General features: G+C 50.1%; 2 protein-coding genes across 7 annotated transcripts in view; one reads left to right on the top strand and one right to left on the bottom strand.

The window, feature by feature from the left end:
• The first annotated feature begins 3796 nt into the window (after positions 1-3796).
• FICD (FIC domain protein adenylyltransferase) lies at positions 3797-9476 on the top strand. 2 transcript variants are annotated; one of them, XM_082698189.1, is made up of 3 exons: positions 3797-3909; positions 5372-5723; positions 6729-9476. In XM_082698189.1, exons 2-3 carry the CDS (start codon positions 5423-5425, stop codon positions 7802-7804), a joined length of 1377 nt encoding a protein of 458 aa, XP_082554315.1. In that variant the 5' UTR covers positions 3797-3909; positions 5372-5422; the 3' UTR covers positions 7805-9476. The 2 variants fall into 2 exon arrangements, with proteins under 2 accessions (XP_082554315.1, XP_082554316.1); XM_082698190.1 differs by having other exon boundaries at positions 3817-4891.
• SART3 (spliceosome associated factor 3, U4/U6 recycling protein) overlaps positions 9446-19067 on the bottom strand; it is a 38291-nt gene continuing 28669 nt past the window's right edge. For 2 of the 5 annotated variants that reach the window (XR_014302535.1, XR_014302536.1), the window contains exons 14-20: positions 17907-17983; positions 17217-17385; positions 14419-14873; positions 13730-13882; positions 12688-12878; positions 11686-11938; positions 9446-9725 (exon numbers count right to left, since the gene is read on the bottom strand). Coding sequence is in view for 3 of the 5 variants with exons in the window: in XM_082698187.1 (XP_082554313.1) it covers positions 11761-11938; positions 12688-12878; positions 13730-13882; positions 14419-14873; positions 17217-17385; positions 17907-17983 (1223 nt within the window). In the remaining 2 variants the exon portion in view is untranslated. Of the gene's footprint in view, positions 9726-10867; positions 11939-12687; positions 12879-13729; positions 13883-14418; positions 14874-17216; positions 17386-17906; positions 17984-19067 lie in introns of those variants that run through there. The other 3 variants (XM_082698187.1, XM_082698186.1, XM_082698188.1) reach the window with 2 other exon arrangements.

Genomic DNA, 19067 nt, shown 5'->3' with positions numbered 1-19067 from the left:
GAGAGAGAGGGAGAGGGAGAAGCAAGCTCCCCACTGAGCAGGGAGCCCAGTGAGGGACTTGATCCCAGGACCCTGGGATCATGACCTGAGCCGAAGGCAGCGGCTTAACCATCTGAGCCACCCAGGTGCCCCAACATGGTATTTCTTAAACTGGAGACTTGGCACACAGGTACCCATTTTATTATTTATGCCTTCTGGATGTCTGAAATACTTCATAATTTAAAAGTAGACATGCATAAAAAATATCTAGTACAACTGCCCATGAGAATTTTTTTCTTATTATTGTTTGTGACCCCATTTTGCTTCTATTCTATCTGTGATCCCATTTTGCTTATAGGAAATAAAGTGGTTGTAAAAACCTTGTAAGGTAATGGACAGTAACTGCACTCTTCGTGGTGAGCACTGAGCGAGGTACAGAATTGTCGCATCACTATGTCATATACCCAAAACTAATATGATATTGTATGTCAACTCCACTTCAATTTTTTTAAAAAAGGGAAATAAAGTAGTTGGTTATTTTGGCTATTTAACAAGAAAAGAGTTATGTTTAATTTATTGAAAGTAAGAAACATCACTTCCCCAAGTGATTGGCTCTGAAAGCAACACTTGCCATATCTGAGATCATCCTGAATCCAGAGCAGGAGCCATGGGCCCAAGGACACCTACAGGGTGTTCCCCCAAACCCTGCCTCTTGGGGATGCCCCAGGCACTGGGCCTGACCGCACTGGGTAGGCAAACTGAAGATGTCAGTAGTCAGGGAGAAGGGCTGCTGGGGTGGGGGTGTTGCTCTTCGGCAGCAGCTCTAAATTAGGAGAGAAAAAAAAATCCAAGCAGGCTGGGAGATGAGAGGAAGAGGGGGTGTCGGGGGAAGGGGGGGACCAGTATTGTGCATTCTCTTTTAAATGAAGTTGAGTCATTCTGGAGCCATTTCAAGGCAATATAGCCTCCATTTGGGGAGTTTTGTGCTTCCTAAGCAATAGAATCCGACTCTGCCTCCAAGAAGTGCTTGACTGCTGTTTCTTAAAGATGCATAAGGGTTTGTTTTGTTTTGTTTTGTTTTGCATTTGTCAAGTGTCAAGGTAAGCTTTTAGAGAACTCCTCCGTAGGCCTCGAGGAGGCCATTTCCACCCAACATGGAATGCTTAAGGTGGAGCAAGCCAACTTTTGAATATCGCTTCAGGGGCCGTATTTTGTGCATTCAATGCAGCTGAAGGCAGTCAAGAAAATTGAGGTCTCCTGACAGACACTGGATGGGGGAAGTGATGCCCGTGAAATTACTACCCTCTAGTGGTCACAGGCAGTGGTGCGATCATCTGCCAAGAGGCATCTGTGACGTTCCTTCCTGTGTTCCACCAGCCACCATCTCTGGCCCATTTTAAAAGCCTAAAAGGGGGATTACGGTCTGGCAGCCCTCCGTAGCCAGTGGGCAGACATACCAACTGTTTGAAAATCTGGAGAGTTTGCTTAAAAATCTAGGCCTGACATCTATCTTGAAAATTTAGAAAATCTGTCAACTTTTGGACACAATAAATGTAGGCTAGAGCTGAGAAGATGCTGCTCCCTTTGGATAAGGCAGGTACTCTCACCTTCTCCACACTCCCCACCTCCCCCTGTTGTCTCACGCCCAGGCAATTTTACTCATCCATGGTTTTTGTGTAGCTTCTGGGTTTGCTACCCATCTTTCTAAGCTCATTGAAGAGGCGACGCTGGCGACACTGGAAGGTGGATGGTGCCTTTATGTTTTTTAATTTTTTATTTTTCTTTTCCTTTTTTTTTTTTTTAAAGATTTTACTTATTTGAGAGACAGAGACAGCAAGCGAGCACAAGCGGGGGTGAGGGGCAGAGGGAGTGGGAGAGCAGGGAGCCTGCCACAGGGCTTGATCCCAGGACCCTGGGATCAGGACCCGAGTGGAAAGTAGATGCTTAACTGACTGAGCCACCCAAGTGCCCCAGACAGTGCCTTTATAAGCAGATGATGACATCACCTTATGCCTGGGAGGGGTAGAGTTCCACAAGTCCAGGATACCCAGTTCAGTGGGTAAATGACCTGCTCCAGAACACACAGCTAATAAGAAATACACCCTGCAACTGAACACCTACCGGCTGGACCCCTGAGCTTCAATTCTTTCTACTCCACCAACCATCCCCCATAACTAGCTGGTTGCATAGTAGGCCTATCTTCCGGAGAAAGTTTTTACAACACTATTGCTTGGGCCATCAGAAGCAAAATTCACAAGACTTCAAGAGAACAATATTGGATTCTTTGTTTAAAAAATAGAAACAAGAAGAAATAGAAATAGAAATAACCACTATCCTGATTTTGTTTCTTAAAAACAACATGGTTTGTCCTGCTTTGGGTATTTCTTATTTGTCAACAAAATTTCTCGAGCATTTACTAGATGCCGATTTCCATGCCAAGGGCTGGGAGCTGGGGGAATGGGGAATGGTTACAAGATATAAACAGGAAGCACAACCAGCAAGGGCCAAAGTTGTTTGGTCCTTCACTTTGCAATGACCCCCACCCCCGCCCCCATGGTGTCTTTTACCACAGCACACTTGCCTAAACTGGAAACAGATTGAGACCTATGAGAGGACACGGAGTCACTCCCCAGGGACTGGAGCCACCTGCAGCTCTGACAGTTTCTTCTGTGAATAACAAAACAGCAATGACTTTATGTCTTCTCTAGGAATAACTGCAACAGCAGATACTTATCAAATGTTTGCTTTGTGCCAGACATGTAGGATCTCACTTCCCTGTCACAATAAACTTTATGAGGAGGGAGTGTCATCACACTGTCCCCCTTTTACAGAAAAGCAGACGGGACCAGTGAAATCAAGTCACTTGTTGAATGTAACTCTGTTTCCAAGTGGCAGAGCTGGTATTAGAACCCAGGGCTGTGTGGCTTCAGTGTGACACCTACAACCACTGCCTGATAGGGGTTCCCAAGGGGAAAGTGTGTCGTGGAGGAGGTCAGATCTTGAAGGCCAGGCCTTCTGCAGATCTTGAACTTGGGGCCAAAGGAGGGATTGGCTGTTTGTCCCCATTTTACAAATGGAAAAACTGAGGCTTGGAGCAACACCCAAAATCACACAGAGTTTAGGTGACAAAGTCTAGATTGAAGCCAGGGTCTCTCTGCCTCCCGAAACTATAGGCTACCATCTAACTGCTCAGCATTTCTGGGCATGTCCTGGATGTTGAATTCCAGTATTTGTGAACAAGGATGCAGGTTTCAGCTCTCTGCTTCAAGGGAAAATACCAGTCTCTCTGAGAAGCTAAATAAACCAGCCAGTTCCTTCTCGAGTGGATACAAATTAAAAAGTTTGGGAGAAAAAGGGAAAGAGAGGTGAGAAAGAGAGGGAAGGGGGCAAGCGTGGTATCACAGGGTGAAGACTAAGAACAGGAGCTCTGAAGTCAGACAAAAAGGGTGCGGATCATCCATATTTTCCACCTAAGGAAACGGAGGCCCAGGAAAGCGGTCCCGCACAATGAGCAGAAGAACAGCACTTCCCGGCAGGTGAAATTGCGAGTTTCCGGTCGCGGAACCTATCGAACCCCCATACAGCCGCCCCGCGGGTTTTCCGCCCGCTACTCCCGCCTTTGGCCGAGCCCCGGCCCTACGGCTACCTATTGGCTGCTGAGTGCACGAGACCAACACAGGAGCCAGCCAATGGGAGTGACCCACGGCGCGTCTTTCCCGGGGAAGCAGACACAGGGGCTAGAACCCGGAAGTGCGGAGCAGAAACAAGTCGGGTAAACCAATCCGCCGCGACGAGGATGGCGAGCCGACCAATTGCGAGTCGCCGGGGGCGGGGCCAGAGGGCTGGCGGCGAAGCGGGGCCTGGGAGCTGGTGGCTGCGGAGCCTCCGAGCGCCTGGAAGGCGGCCGCAGGGGTCGGGCAGCAGCGCGCGGTAGGAGGGGTCGCGCCCCAGGGGCTCGGAAGGGGCAAGCTGGGCAGGGGGCAGCGGGGAAGTGAGGCCTGGGCGGAATTCAGAGGGACCTAAGTCCAGCCACTTCGCCCGTCTGGGTCTCAGTTTCCCCCTTCCTAGCGTAGTGAGGAGTGAGACGTTCTTATCTCCCAGCCTCCCCCGCGCAGACCTGGGTCCCTGGAGAACTCCAGCCCTGCCGCGGATCCCGTCCCTCCGGAAGCCTCTCAGAGCACCTGGACGAAGCAGTGACCCATACCCTCTTCTAAAACCCGACAGCATGCCCAGCGTACCCCGGTTAGAGCGCAGACCGGGCCATTTCAGGTGTATCAACGAGCCAGGCTCCAAGCTCTGGGCCAACAAACCTCATCAGTCATTTTTGGGTCTTGGAGGCCCGGAGCAGGCTGGAGCAGGGGTGCATGGGTCCTGGTTGGAAATAGAGGCTAAGACCTGGGTGCTCTTCCCAGATGTACTGGGGATGCCATTCATTCATGGCGCTTGTTTACTCCCGTGGCCTTCTAGAGATTGACTTACTCTGCTTTAGTTTCTCTTGTCTGTAAAGTGGAGTTGGGGGTAGCTTTCCTTCATAAGGTATTGATGTTTGAGATAATGCATGGCTAGCACTCAGCTTAGTGCTCAGTATACCATAGTTGCCCAATAAATGCTTATTGTTAGCATAATGGTGCTTGCATACCTGACCCCTCCACTCCCACTGCCAGCCCAAAGCACATACCCACTGTCATGTTGGGGGTGAGTGGTGCTTGGACTGCTTGGGCAGGCACTGCCCAAGCTTTCGGTGAGATCCTTTCTGGACAGGCCAGGGAAGGCAGGCTAGAGAAGGGAGCAGCACTGCAGCTAATACCAGGATGTGGGCATGAACTGACAGCCACCATGAGGCAGCAAATCAGGCCACCAAACAGCTGTGTGTATCAAAGACTAGACCTCAGAACCGCTTTGGCCAATCTGGGTATGTGTGCGGTCAGAGACCTGTGGTCAAGGGAGGGGACTTCAGAGCCATGGGTTCCTGAATTCAAGTCCTAAGGCTGTCACTTACTCACTGGGTGACTTTGGGCAAGGGGCTTCATCTCTCTGAGCCTGTTTCCTCATGTGGAGAAATGGGATGACTAAAGCCATCAGCTCCCGTTGAAGATCGCAAGAGATAGTGTGAGGTCCTTAGTGCTTGGCCCAGGGCCTGGCATACAGTAAATGCTCAGTAAATGTTGAGTGGCATGGCATTATTTTTCAGAGTCACGGGGCCCTGGAAGTGGCACTTGTCCTCCAGGCTGGCCCCTTCCCATTTATATCCACTTCCTGCCTTGCCCCAACCCCCCCACAGGTCATAGTGAAATAGGAGGTGCAGGAGCCTCCAAGCCCCCACTGAATTCAGAAACTTATCTGGAGTGTACCCACTTCCCCTGCCTCATCTACAACTCTTGGTTCCCTGCAGATCGTGTTCTTTGGCACTGAATATGTGCAGGGGGCCCACCCCTGAGTCCAGATGACACTCATGCCGATGGCTTCAGTGATGGCAGTGACTGAACCAAAATGGGTCTCCGTCTGGGGCCGCTTCCTGTGGGTTATGCTGCTGAGTATGGTGCTGGGATCCCTGCTGGCACTGCTGCTGCCACTGGGAGCCTTAGAAGAGCAGTGTCTAACCGTGCTCAAGGGCTTCTACCTGCTCAGGAGCAAGCTGGACAGGGTGCAGCATGCCGTCACCAAGTGCAGCAGACCATCCACAGAGCTCAGTGTCACCTCCAGGGACCCGGCACTGCTGGTGGCCAAGACCAAGGCCTCTCCAGGTAAGGCAGACCGGACACCGCTCCTCACTTCTTAATTGGTTAGCTGTGTGAAGTGCCTACAGTGTCCCACGTGCAGGGTGCAGGGTACTCAGCGTACAAGACTGCCCCGAGCTCCCAGCCTAGACAAACAGACAGTCGGTTAAGATAATAAGCGTCACTAGCAGTGATGGGGCGATAAGGGAGCATACCAGGTGGGCTCCCTGGAGGGGACGCCTGAGCTGAGACCCCATTGTAAACAGGAAAATGACCCAAAGGAAAAGGCATGGAGGGCAAGTACAACCATGCGGCGACCAGAGGGTGAAAGAGTCTGAGGATGTGAGGAAAAGCAGCCCCGTGTGTGGCGGACACACAGCGGGTGGAGGGCTGGTGATGGGAGGGCTAGATCTAGAGCAGTTTCTCTCCCTCCACACTCTCCTCTGGGGTGCAATGCAAGATACTGAGCATGATCTCTGGGCTCTACCCACTGGATGGCAGTAGCACACACACCCCCCAACTGTGACAACCCCACAAGTCTTCAGACACTGCCAGCTGTCCCCTGGCAGGGGGAGGGAATCACCCCTGGTTGAGAACCACTGGGTTAAAAGATTTGAAGAACAGCCCAGAGATGGGGAAACCTCCAGAGCCTAGCATCAGGGGGGAGCTATTAACAGCCTAGGCCTGAGGGGCCAGGGGTCAGGGCCAGGATCACCAGGACTGACACAGGACAGCAGAGAGCGGAGAATACGGGAGAAACACTTAACAGGAGCTGTAGCCACAGCCACTCACTGTGGCACTCAGAGGCAGGGGCCCAGGGAATCCAGGCGGTATCTCTCAGGGCAGAGAATGGCTTTGGGACACACAAAGACCAGCTGTGGGGCACAAATGCATCGAGATGTGTAGCATGGAACGGTGAGCAGAAAGGCTGGAACGAGCACACTGAAGGCCCAGCACAGGGGACAGCTCCCCTGAACATTCTTTGCCCACCCCGCAACCCTCTCTGCCAATGCTTCTCTGGCTCTTTTCTAGCTGCTAAGTTGGAAGCCAAAGCAGCTCTGAACCAAGCCCTGGAGATGAAACGCCAAGGCAAGCGGGAAAAGGCCCACAAGCTCTTTCTGCACGCCCTGAAAATGGACCCGGACTTTGTGGATGCGCTCAACGAGTTTGGCATCTTTTCAGAAGAGGATAAGGACATCATCCAGGCAGATTACTTATACACCAGAGCGTTGACCATATCGCCCTACCATGAGAAAGCACTGGTCAACCGGGACCGGACGCTGCCGCTGGTCGAGGAGATCGACCAGAGGTATTTTAGCATCATTGACAGCAAAGTGAAGAAGGTCATGTCCATCCCCAAGGGCAACTCCGCTCTGCGCCGGGTCATGGAGGAAACTTACTACCATCACATCTACCATACGGTGGCAATCGAGGGCAACACCCTCACCCTCTCAGAAATCAGGCACATCCTAGAGACCCGCTACGCTGTGCCAGGGAAAAGCCTGGAGGAGCAGAACGAAGTCATTGGCATGCATGCAGCCATGACATACATCAACACAACACTAGTCTCCCGCATCGGGTCTGTCACCATCAGCGACGTGCTGGAGATCCATAGGCGGGTGCTGGGTTACGTGGATCCAGTGGAAGCTGGCAGGTTTCGGACGACACAGGTCCTTGTGGGACACCACATCCCTCCCCATCCTCAAGATGTGGAAAAGCAGATGCAGGAGTTCATCCAATGGCTCAACTCCGAGGACGCCATGAATCTGCACCCGGTGGAGTTTGCAGCCTTGGCCCATTATAAACTGGTTTACATCCACCCTTTCATCGACGGCAACGGAAGGACCTCGCGCCTGCTGATGAACCTCATACTGATGCAGGCAGGCTACCCACCCATCACCATCCGCAAGGAGCAGAGGTCTGAGTACTACCATGTACTGGAGGTTGCCAATGAAGGGGACGTGAGGCCATTCATCCGCTTCATTGCCAAGTGTACGGAGACCACTCTGGACACCCTGCTCTTTGCCACAACAGAGTACCCGGTGGCACTGCCTGAAGCCAAACCCAACCACTCTGGGTTTAAGGAGACCCTGCCTGTGAAGCCCTAACCCTGGAAATCCTCCCTGGGTAACAAGGGATGTCCCGAGGCAGGGGAAACCTTAGCACTTCTAGAAACCTAATTGTCTCCTAAAGCAAAAGGAGACAGAAAAAGAACTTAAACATTCTTTACCTCCAGATGTTTCAGTTCAGAAAAAGAAACCTAAATTATTAAGCCTTATCTCTAAGGTAATTTATAATTCAGCCCAAGTTATTATTTATTTTCTTCTGTGGGGCTAGTAAATGTTGTGTGGTGTCCGCTGTCTGCATTGGTGGCCCAAAGGAGGCTTTGAGGGCATCGGTGCTGTGTGTGTGTGACCAGAACACAGGTTCTGGAGCAGAATTTGCACTCTTGTGGGGAGAGGCCAGAAGTATGGAAGGAGGTCCAGAAGCCATAGGAGAAACTCCTCCAAGTGCCCTATGACTTGACCTGAGAGGTCAGCACTCTTGGGGAGAACCTGGTCCCGGTTTTGAGAAACGACTGAAAGCTTGCTTCTACAAAGAGATGGGCTTTGTGTCCAATTCTCACTGGTAGAACAAACTTTGGAGAAATGAAATAAAATTAATGCTGACAACATTTCTAGTTAGATACCTTGCTCATTTCAAGGAGGTCTTTGAGTCCTACCTAGTTAGTTCGCAGACTCTAGTACCAGAGGCTGTTAACATTCCCTCATCAAGACTGTTTTTCTAATTAAGAATAGGGGAGTGGCCAGTTAGGTTTTCTCTGTGTATAAAATGTTTCTTGCACTTTGCAGCAACTCAGACCAGACATTTTAGTCTACAAGTCCTCTGCTCTTGTCATGCAACTGAATCCTAGCACAGACCAGGTATTATACGAGTAGCCAAGTCTGCCCTCACCGACCCTTTGGTGGAACACCTTGTGTAGGTAGATATTCGAGAACACATCTGAGAAAACAGCTGCCACGTCAACACCAAATAAGCCTTTTCAATAATGAATTAGAGGGAGCTGCTAGCAAACCAAGAAAAACCTTTCACCCAGCCAGGAGGTTCCCTTTTGTCACGCAGTCTTCCCCACTTACTGACTCCACACCCACCTCCCCCAGCCCTGGTACTGTCCCGCGTCCCCTAGGGGAAGCTGAAGAGATTGCCTTGGAGTAGCCTTATTTTTCTAGCAACTTGTAAAATGATAAAATGTCCCATGTAATGTGGCCAAGTTTCCAAGTCTTCATTCTATGGAAGAAGCCTCCTTTCTACCAGTAGCATGTTGGCCCACGTGCTGAAATGGCTGCTGCTGTGCTGCTCAGACTCCAAATGGCCACAGGCTCCTTTCCCAGCAGCAAAGCATGCTGTCGTGCCCTGGGTCGGCATCAGAATGCAAAGTCACATCCTGACAGCAAGGAGGTCACTCTTCTGAGGTGGCAGGTGTTTCTATAGTTATTTAACTGTGTAATAGATGCAGAGTAGCTTTCTGAACGATTAAGCTGTGTGAAGTGGCCCCAAGGGATATTCAAACCTTTATAAAAAGTATTTTCATACTCGAATGCTGCCATAAAGTCTCTCGGCAACCTGAACTCTCCTATCATCTTGGTTTTATAAGCACGCCGAGAAAGCCTGACAGAAGTACATGCTTTGTCATAGAGAGAATCGTGCACTTTAGCTCTGTTGTAAAGGAGGTTATTTTAACAGATTACTGACTCTAATAAAGTATTTTTATTACATAAAGGCCTGAGACCCTGCCATCTTATTCAGGCAGTGTTCCCGTCTGTCACAAGGATGAAGGAGGAATCCTCTCGGAACACAAGCCCCATTTGTACTGTGGTACGAGGCGCCCATCTCGACCGGCAGATGAGACAGAACTGTGGGGGGACGCGACCTACCTGCGCTGGCAGGCCTGAAGCACTGGTCTTCTGCTAACATGCCAGTAACATAAATGGTGTTTCGTGCTTCTCTTTACCGTCAGTTCTTGATTTCCTGGGGGAAAACACATAAACCCACTCACATGTTCCTGACAGTCTGTTTCGTGGACCGTCCACACTCTGAGCCCAAGTCTGAGTGGGTTCAATTCTGTAATGAGCCTGTGCTGACACAAGAGAGCATGAAGTGAGGGCCGAAGACGGGCCAACAGCAAGAGAGCGGAACAGTGAACTAGGCAGCGGCAGGAGTGAATCCACGTCAGCCTGGACTAGGGAGGAGATACTCAGGGCTCCTTGGTTGCAGGCCCTGCATGTCCCCCATCCACTCACCTCACCAACAAGCTTCCATGGGGTGGGGGTGGGGGGTTGGGAGGGATTGGTGCCCATTCCAAGGAACACAGGAGGGACCAGGGACACAGCATGCGTTCTTCTGGCCACTATGAATTTAATTCACAACTAACACCTAACAAAAAATATTTTGTGAAAAGGAGAGACAAGATGGAGGGGACCTGTGAGATTAAAAGACTTCAGATGTTTATCAACCTACCCTAACTTCCCAGGGTAGGTGGGGGGATGCACTTAAAAAACAGGAAACTAGGAATTTGGATAGTTGAGGACCTTAAGGCATTACTGCTCATGTTTCTAGGAGTAAGGACAAAACCATGGCCTGTAGGGCCTTATCTCTTGGAGGCACTCGCTGTAGTCCCTGGTTGGGATGGCTGGCGGGCAGGGGGTGGGGTACTGTGATGTCTGACACAGCCTTCAATGTAACAGGGAGGGCAGGTGCAGCGAAGATGAAGGACCCTGTGCTAGACAGACGCTGAAGCTCAAGGACAGGCACTAGAGTTCCTTTTGCTCTTTCGTCAACACTTTTGGGTGACACTTCCAATTTCCCATTAAAAATGTAGTAAAGGCTGATGTACAAAAACTTAAGAAACAGATAAAGTGGGTTGATTTCTAGCACGCATGAAAGCATTTCCTGATTTCTTCTCCCAGAATGTCTTTATAAAAAAGTTGTGTTTCCCTACTGAACTGGCAACATGGCTTTTAAAGCAATAAATATTTGATAAGAGATGAAAGATAAAAAGTAAAGAAAGAAAACCCTAAGAAAAACTGAAGGGCCAAAATGCAGGAAAATCAAGTTTATAAAACTGAAGACCCAGAACAACTGAAATGATTTAAATCAAAGGGACAATGGGATCTGATGCACAAAAGTTCTATTTCCACATCTGTTAGGTAACACAGTGCACCCATTTCAAAATCGACCCATGTTTGAATGCACATCTGAGTACCATTCAGCAAGAAGCTTTGAAGAGAACTTCAGTTTAATAAACAAAGCTAAGTGGGGAGAATTTAAGTTTGCACTTGACGTGGTATTTAAACAAAACCAAAGGGCTGAAACTCAGTATTTAGACAAAGAACACGATTCACTAATCACTAGGCAAAGAAAATGGTCCAGAGCAGGTGGCACACAGAGTTCCCATATAAAACAAAGTTCACAAGTATTTTGCTTTTAGGAAACATAAAACAGTGGGCTGATGTGTCATTTACAAATACATAATATAAAAACGCACAACCCCCCCCCCAACAAAAATCCATCAGATGTTTTTTATGTGACTTCCCCAATCCCCACCACCCCTTTACTAAAATAGGCCATTCTGGTGAATTACTAGCATCTGCCATTTTGTCTTTTAAAATTAAAAGAGTGACGGGCACATGAGCTGTGCAGACTGTTAAGAGAAGTGTCTTATAAAAGGGGCCAGAGCTGACCAAAAATGTTTGGACAAGTAGGTCTCAAAATGGTGTGTTTGAGTTTCACTTCTGTTTCTCTCTCTGTAAGACACAAAAATAGCTTAAGAAACTACACACTGGGCTCAACCCATGGAGTGACCACTTTCCTCCCCTTGCCCTCAATATGAGGGAGCACTTCAAGCCTCTTTCCTTGGACACCCTCATCTCTTTCTGTCTAACCCCGAGGAAAATACACAGGAGGGGTGCTGCCCCGGGCCCTTCCATACCCAGAGTACAGCTGGGTGCCGGCTGCTCTTCCTGGCCAGCGTGCAGTAAGGCATTTCCCTTCTCCAGAGTCCCATTCACTTTCTCAGAAGCAACTTGGCAAAATCGGCATTGGACATCTTGGGTGCCTCAGTGGCTGCTGAGGTGGTGACCGCTGGCTGTGGAGCAGGGCCGTTCTCGGCCTGGGCAACTGTCACACTCGGGCGCTGCAGGGCACGAGGCAGCAGGGAGAGCTGGGTTCTCCCCTTCCCCCGCCTGGAAGAACAAACACTGGATGTATCCTTGCAAAGCAACCACTCGCGGTCCCTGCTTCATTTGCAAAAATAAGCGAGGATGGTCTTCAATCACCCAAAGTTACAAAGTGAAGACCATACGCTCTGGGCTCACTTCTATAGTTTATTAGTAGTAGAGAAATTTCTCAGAGCACGTAAAGTATAAAGTTAATAGGTGAAGGGTGAAAACCAGAGAGGGAAGATGATTCCTGTCCTCTGTAACTTTGACTAACAGGCAAAACCCAGTTTAATAAACTGCCTTTTTCACAATTTGGGGAAAGACCAACCCTGTGCAACAGTCACATGTAGGCTAGATAAAAACACTATCCTCTTTCAGACCTCACCAAACCACCTCACGATTTTGCTGTCTCCTTCCAACCAGGTGAAAAGCCAGGTCTGTGGTTACAGCCAGAGTGCAGATTACTGCAGCAGGCACACAGCCGTCAGGTTCAGAATCCACACATACGGATTCTGCCGCCAAAGGAGACTAAAATAATCACTGCCTAGAAACCAAATGACCTCAGATAAACCACACCTGTAAACCGGCAAACACTAGGAAAGGTTCCACTTCCGGGCTTGCGCTCTGCGTGGACCCGCTCTGGGGAATGGCAGTAAGCATCCGCAGAGCAGCAGGTCCTGGCTTCCCGCCCCAGCTCGCTGTACTGGCAGGAAACGAATCCACCGTGGTGCTGGCCAGGGCCGAGCGCATGCAGGGAACATGCACACACTTACGCTCCGTAAATCTGCCGCGGCACCATGGCACCACCTGGAGCTTTCCTTGCCTCTGGCTTCTCTGGAACCTTCCTCTGAGGGGGATTGCTGATGGCCACTTTGATGACATTCTCTTTGATAGTCATGCCGTCCATCTTCAGTACAGCCTGTGATGCCTGGGACTCATTTTCATACTCCACATAGGCCAGACCCTGAAAGAGGCAAGATCCAGAATCAGATCAGGTTCGGGTGAGCCAGGACCCAACTTCCTGCCTCAGTCCAGAAGCCAGTACTGGCCAGGCACCCCGACATCAGGTTCCCTTCTCCACCACCATCCTTTGTCTATAGGTTTATGCACTGGCCCTACTCTTCCTCCGTTTCTGCAACTGACTGTAACTTCAGATAACCTTTGTGAGGTCAGCATACCTTGTGCTTGCCCCAGAAAAAAAAAAAAAAAAGGGAAAATATACAAAAAATTAAAAAGGAACAATAGGGAGGGAGAGAGGGAGAGACAGACCAGTATAAATCCAGCAAGAGCAAATGAATGAGGAGGCTGGACGGAGGGTGAGTTCTCATGTCTGGGCCTTGGCCGCTCCTTACTTCATCCTCCTCAACTCTCCAGCAGCCCTCTGGGGGCTGGGGGGAAGACAGGTAACCCAAACTCGTGCCTAAACAACTAGTCAGAATGTGGCATGAGACGATCTCACAGGACGCCGAGGGGAGCTAGGGGCAGACAGGATGGGGTCTTGGCCTGGAGGAGGTGCCTGCAGGCCTGGTGAAGAGGCAAGTCTGGGCAGAAGGGCGCACCCAGCCAGGGGTCTGCACTGTGACCCCTGTTACTCATGGGAAATTTTCTTTCCCCCAATGCCCTGCTCTTTTCAGTATAATTAGCTAGAAACAGGCTAATCTGACTCCAAATGCAAGTAGAGCCAAGTGTCCCTATTGTTAACCTGTCTGTTTCTCAGCAAAAGAGGAACCCACTCAGAACCTAGTAACCCGAACAGATGGACAACTAGGTTTGCCCAAGCCTCGGGAAGCTAACACTATCTGCGCAGACACTGACCTTCGGTTTCCCTGCCCGGTTTGTAACCAGCCTGATGTCCTTCACAGTGCCATGAGCCTTACAGATTTCTTCTAGTTCCTCTTTGGTGCAGGAAAAAGGCAGGCCTGAGACAAACAGCTTGTGTTTCTCCAGGGCGGTGCTATACCTGAACACCTACAGGAAGAAGGGAAGGAAAGAGTCAAACTCCCACAGCCCAACCCAGTGCACCATACTGTAGCCGGTACCAGACGTGGCCACAGGCTTCGCCCCAATCGGAGACCAGAGCTGACTCTGGGTGCTGTGAACTGTTAATGGGGTCACCCTGGGCAGGTAACTTAACCTCTCAAAGCCCCCACTCCCTCCCCGGACCTGTGGCAGGAATGAAAGCCGCTATTCTGAGTTGGGGTGAAGATCCGACAAGGTAAATAGTAAATACTCTGCATGGCCCTTGCCACTTTGCAACATTCAGTGGCAAGTAGCCATCATTACAATTTCTAATTTTCTCATCATTTGTCAACTAGCATGAGCTCGAAGTGACCAAGCTGTGAGTCAGGGCTCACCTACCCAGCTCAGAAGAGACCCTGGTTAAATCTAGCTCTTAACGGACTATAGGCATCCTGCATAAATTCTAAATGTTAGCTGCAGGAGGCAAAGAGCGTTCAGTCTATCCACGGCAACCCAACATGGAAGGTGTTTTTCTGCAGACCCACCTTGAAATCAGGATTTTTGCTCTTATCCACACAGGGGGAAACAAACATTGGCCTCCCTTCCACAGTCTTCCGGTCCAATTGCAGCGCCTGCAGGGCGGACTTCTCCTCTTTAAACTCCACATAGCAGTAGCCTCGGAAATCGCCCCGGTTGCTGAAGATTGGGCGGATCTCCGCCACCTCCCCACAGGCCTCAAAGAGCGGCCGGAGCTTCACGTCCGGCTCGCCCAGGCTATAGGGCAGGTTGCTGACGAAGACGGTGATGCTGTCCTTGCTGCTGTCATGGGGCACCTTGGGCATGTCCCTCTTCAGGGCGGCCGCCCTCTCCTTCTGCTTGGAGGGGGGGTCGACGTCTACAGGCACACTCTTCCCAAAGAGGCCGGTTTCTGCCTCTAGGTCCTGTGCTTCCCCGGCTGGAGGAGTGCTGTTCTCCACCTTCCTGCGTTTGGAAGGCTGCTCTACACGGTGAAGGAAGAAAAGCAGCAATGTGGATAAACTGCTAATTCTCCTCGGTAAGGGGCTCTATGCACGCCCGCCCCACAGTGCGAGAGCAGGCCTGCCCCCCCACCCCCGGTCTCTGAGCCCAGCATGGACCACACCCTCTGTTGAGTCCTGCCTGACCCACTCAGCTCGTCCTCTGACTTTCTGGGCCCCAGGTACACTGATGTAAGTGGACTAAATCAAGGGAGGTAGTAACGCAAGTCCCAGCTATCCACTCTTAATTGCACAGTGGACTCCTGAACAACAGGGCTTGAACTGCACAGGTGCACTTACATGCGGACTGTTTTGAATAAATACAATCTGTATTTTCTCTCCCTTGTGATTTTTGCAACAGCGTTTCCTTGACTCTAGCCTTACTATAAGCAGATGTACAGAACAGGTAAAAACATAAAATGTTAGTCAACTGTTTGTTTACATTATCCTGCTAAGGCTCCCAATCAACGTAGGCTATCAGCAGTTAAGTGTCTGGAGAATCAAAAGGTAAACATGGCTAAACATGGATTTTTGACTGAATAGGGGGTCAGTACCCCTAAGCCCCAAGGTTCAAGGGTCAATTGCATAAAAGGTCAGCAGGTCTCAAAGTTCAGATGGCAAATTCTAGTTCTGCTCTCCTAGAAAGCCTGGGGTAGCAGGAGAGGGATGGAGCCTGGGGACTTAAAGGGTTTTGTTGTTGTTGTTGTTGTTTTAAGATTTTAATTATTTATTTGAGAGAGCCAGAGAAAGCATGTGCAGGCATTTGAGAGCGGGGGAGAAGCAGAGGGAGAGGGAAAGCACCTCAAGCAGACTACACACTAAGCAAGGACCCCAACATGGGGCTCAATCCTGCAACCCTGAGATCATGACCTGGGCTGAAACCAACAGTTGGACACTTAACCAACTGAACCCCCAGGCGCCCCTGGGGACAGCATTTAAGCAGGCACCTAGGTAACTCTGACGTATGCACTCCACAGGCCACACCCTGCAAAGTCCTGTAATTCCTCTACATTCACTGTTGTCTTATGTCCTTCAGCAGAGTGGAGTAACATTCTACACCAACCCATCTGCCCCACGGTCTGCAGAGGGTCAGTACTGAAAGCCAGCTGCATTGGACCCACTTTCAGATCTTTCCCTCAATTCCCCACTGTTTTCCTAATGAAGTCTAACCAGTGCACACCACCCCATCTACTCCAGCACAGAGCCCTCAGCATGCACCAGGGCTCTAACAAACTCATTTGCTGCTCAGGGAAAATTCCAGGGTGTTCTGTGCCTCATGCATTGCTGACAGTGGCGTTCTGGCTTACCCTTCCCTTCCTTTGCACTTGACAGTCACCCACTCCCAGCTCCAGATGCTGAGGTGCATGAAGTCTTTCCTGCAGGGAGCTGACCCACCAGAGCCTCCTTTGGCCGCCACCAGTAATCCAGGCTGTCCTCCCCCATGACCCTGATCATATGCTACTGCGGTCACACGTCACATCTACCTTGCCCATGGGGCGCCTGGGTGGCTTAGTGGGTTAAGCCTCTGCCTTCAGCTCAGGTCATGATCCCAGGGTCCTGGGATCGAGCCCCACATCGAGCTCTCTGCTCAGCAGGGAGCCTGTTTCCCCCTCTCTCTGCCTGCCTCCCTGCCTACTCTCTCTCTCAAACAAATAAATAAATAAATTTAAAAAAAAAACAAACCAAAAAAACCCACATCTGCCTTCCCCTGCAGCCCTGAAAACCAGCAAGCTACCCAGCCACAGTCATTTCAAGGTGCACAAGAACAGCCCCTCTGGCTGATACCTCTGTACTAGGAAAACACCTGCAGTCCTTGAATGTCCACAAATAATGCTTTCCCTTACCGGATGTTCCTGACCCACACCTGCCCACCCCTGAAATGGCAGAGGCAAGAGAAGCCCCAGCTGGAAACTCCACCAAGTCAAAACCACCTGGTGTGCTGAGCAAGGCAGGTGTGTGCGCAGGCTGCAGTGTGGGATGCTGGAACCTGAGTGGATGAAAGGCAGGGCCAGCCAGGCTGTGGGAGCCTGAGCAGGGTGAAGGGGCACCACACAGGAGGTGGGGGGAGGGGGCAATGGCACTGTGGACGGAGTGGAGCCTGGGTGGATGGGCGGGAGCTGCTACAGGGCAGTGCCAGGAGGATGGCAGGGAACCCGAGCAGGGGGAAGTGACGCCCACGTGGATGACAGGCAGAGAAAGGAAGGGAGACGGGGCACCGTGTGAGCAACTCATTCTCAGTTGGTTCAAGACAGAAGTTTTCTGTACAGTGTCTGTAACTCCTCTGGAAGTTAAAGACGTTCCCAAATAACATTTCCAGAAAGCTCTACCTTCTTCATCATCTCCCCACTCCTTCTCATCATCTTCTTCTGCTTTGCGCTTGTCTGCACCTCTGGTCTTTTTCTTCTTTTTCAATGCTTTCTTCTCGGCCCGTGCCCTTTTCCGCTGTTCGGCCTTTTCTTCCTCTTGCTGGGCGAAGGCTGCTTCCTTCTCTGCAGCCTGGGAAGATGGGAACATTGGACGCATCACTAGGACACAGTGACTGCGGAAACTCTACGGGCCCATGACGAGCAGTGAGGAAGGGGGATGCAGGGAGTGGAAATTCACTACCCCAGAGAAAGGAGAGGTCATGAGGAAGAGGAAGAGGATAGCATGGTCACAACTTTCCCTGCCAGGGCTTATTCAGGCTTCTTGGGATTCCCTATCTCACATCTACAGAATGTTCTGTAACATCCCCAGTAATTACTCACCAAAAGAAAGGAAACAAAGTATAAAACTGGGGCTCTGATTAATTTGGATGTGTTTACCTTCCATTCACAGGGCTGAGTGAGGCTCCATTCTTAACTTTTCCATCTACATTCCAGTGAACTTTAGGTCCCAAACTCCCCAACTATATAAGTATTTCACGAATACTCCCTGAGGAAAAGATACTTCTTAGGAAGACCTCAAAGGTTCTGACAAACATTCATACCACACACAAAGTAGGTAGCAGAGCTTCAAAACCTGAATAGCATTGTTACCTTAATTCTCTGCTCATTAACACGAGCTAGTCGAGTTTCGGTTTTCTGAAGAGCTATATCCCAATCTTCTAGGGTACCTTGACAGAAACAGAAGCAAACCATCATGTTTTAGAATTTTAAAGGATAGAATAGAAAATTTTCTTAATTCCCCACCACCACAAGAGAGCTCCCCCATGAGGAATAAGAACTGTAGAGCTCGCTCCCCACTTCCAGATTTCCTTACTGTGGGCTTGAACTTTTTAGAATTTGAACAGCTCTTCCAGATGTGTGTGTGTGTGTGTGTGTGTGTTTTCAAAAAACATTTTATTTATCTGAGAGAGAAAGAAGAGACAAAGCATGAGCAGAGGGAGGGAAAGGGGCAGAGTGAGTGGGAAAAGTAGACTCCCTGCTGAGCAGGGGGAATGTGGGGCTTGATCCCAGGACTCCAGGATCGTGCCCTGAGCTGAAGGCAGGCAGCAGACTTCTAACCAACTAAGCCACCCTAGCACCCCTCTCTAGGTGTATTTAAAACATCCCTTCTCCTGGGGCACCTGGGTGGCTCAGTCAGTGGAGAAGCCAACTCTTAATTTCACCTCAGGTCATGATCTCAGGGTTCTGGGACTGAGCCCTGTGTATCTCCCTCTGCCCCTCCCCACACTCTCCACTCAAGCGTGTTCCCCGTGTGCTCATGTTCTCCCTCTAATCTTAGGAAAAAAAAATCCCTTTTTTTTAAATGACCTGAAAACCAGAATATGATGTTATTCTCATTACCTAAGTTTATAAAGACATTCTCATATAAAATGTACAAGCATGACATGTATAAGACTGAAGAGTTTTAAAAGCTGCTCAAATGATAAATGTTGGGTTTTGTTTTTTTTTAAAGATTTTATTTATTTGACAAACAGAGATCACAAGTAGGCAGAGAGGCAGGAGGGGGGCGGGGAGGCGGCGGGGCGGGGGGGGGGGGGGGCGGGCAGGCTCCCTGCTGAGCAGAGAGCCTGATGTGGGGCTGGATCCCAGGACCCTGGGATCATGATCTGAGCGGAAGGCAGAGGCTTTAACCCACCGAGCAACCCAGGTGCCCCTGGGGTGTTTTTTAATTTGCTATTGTTACTTGAGTGTTTTACTTCCAGTTCTGAGGAGTTCAAACCCCAAATCTAGATCAATACCTATGGATAAATT

Source organism: Mustela nivalis (assembly GCF_964662115.1).
Source record: "Mustela nivalis genome assembly, chromosome: 14".
In the NCBI taxonomy this organism is placed as follows: Eukaryota; Metazoa; Chordata; class Mammalia; order Carnivora; family Mustelidae; genus Mustela; species Mustela nivalis.
The sequence above is the reverse complement of the archived record's forward strand: the minus strand, read 5'-3'. Positions and strand labels throughout refer to the sequence as shown.

What these genes read in the sequence shown, in the direction of transcription:
- FICD (XM_082698189.1), top strand. Translation starts at nt 5,423, where the DNA reads ATGACACTCATGCCGATGGCTTCAGTGATGGCAGTGACTGAACCAAAA. An exon ending in CAAGACCAAGGCCTCTCCAG is followed by an intron (nt 5,724 to 6,728) that starts GTAAGGCAGACC and finishes GCTCTTTTCTAG; the next exon opens with CTGCTAAGTTGGAAGCCAAA.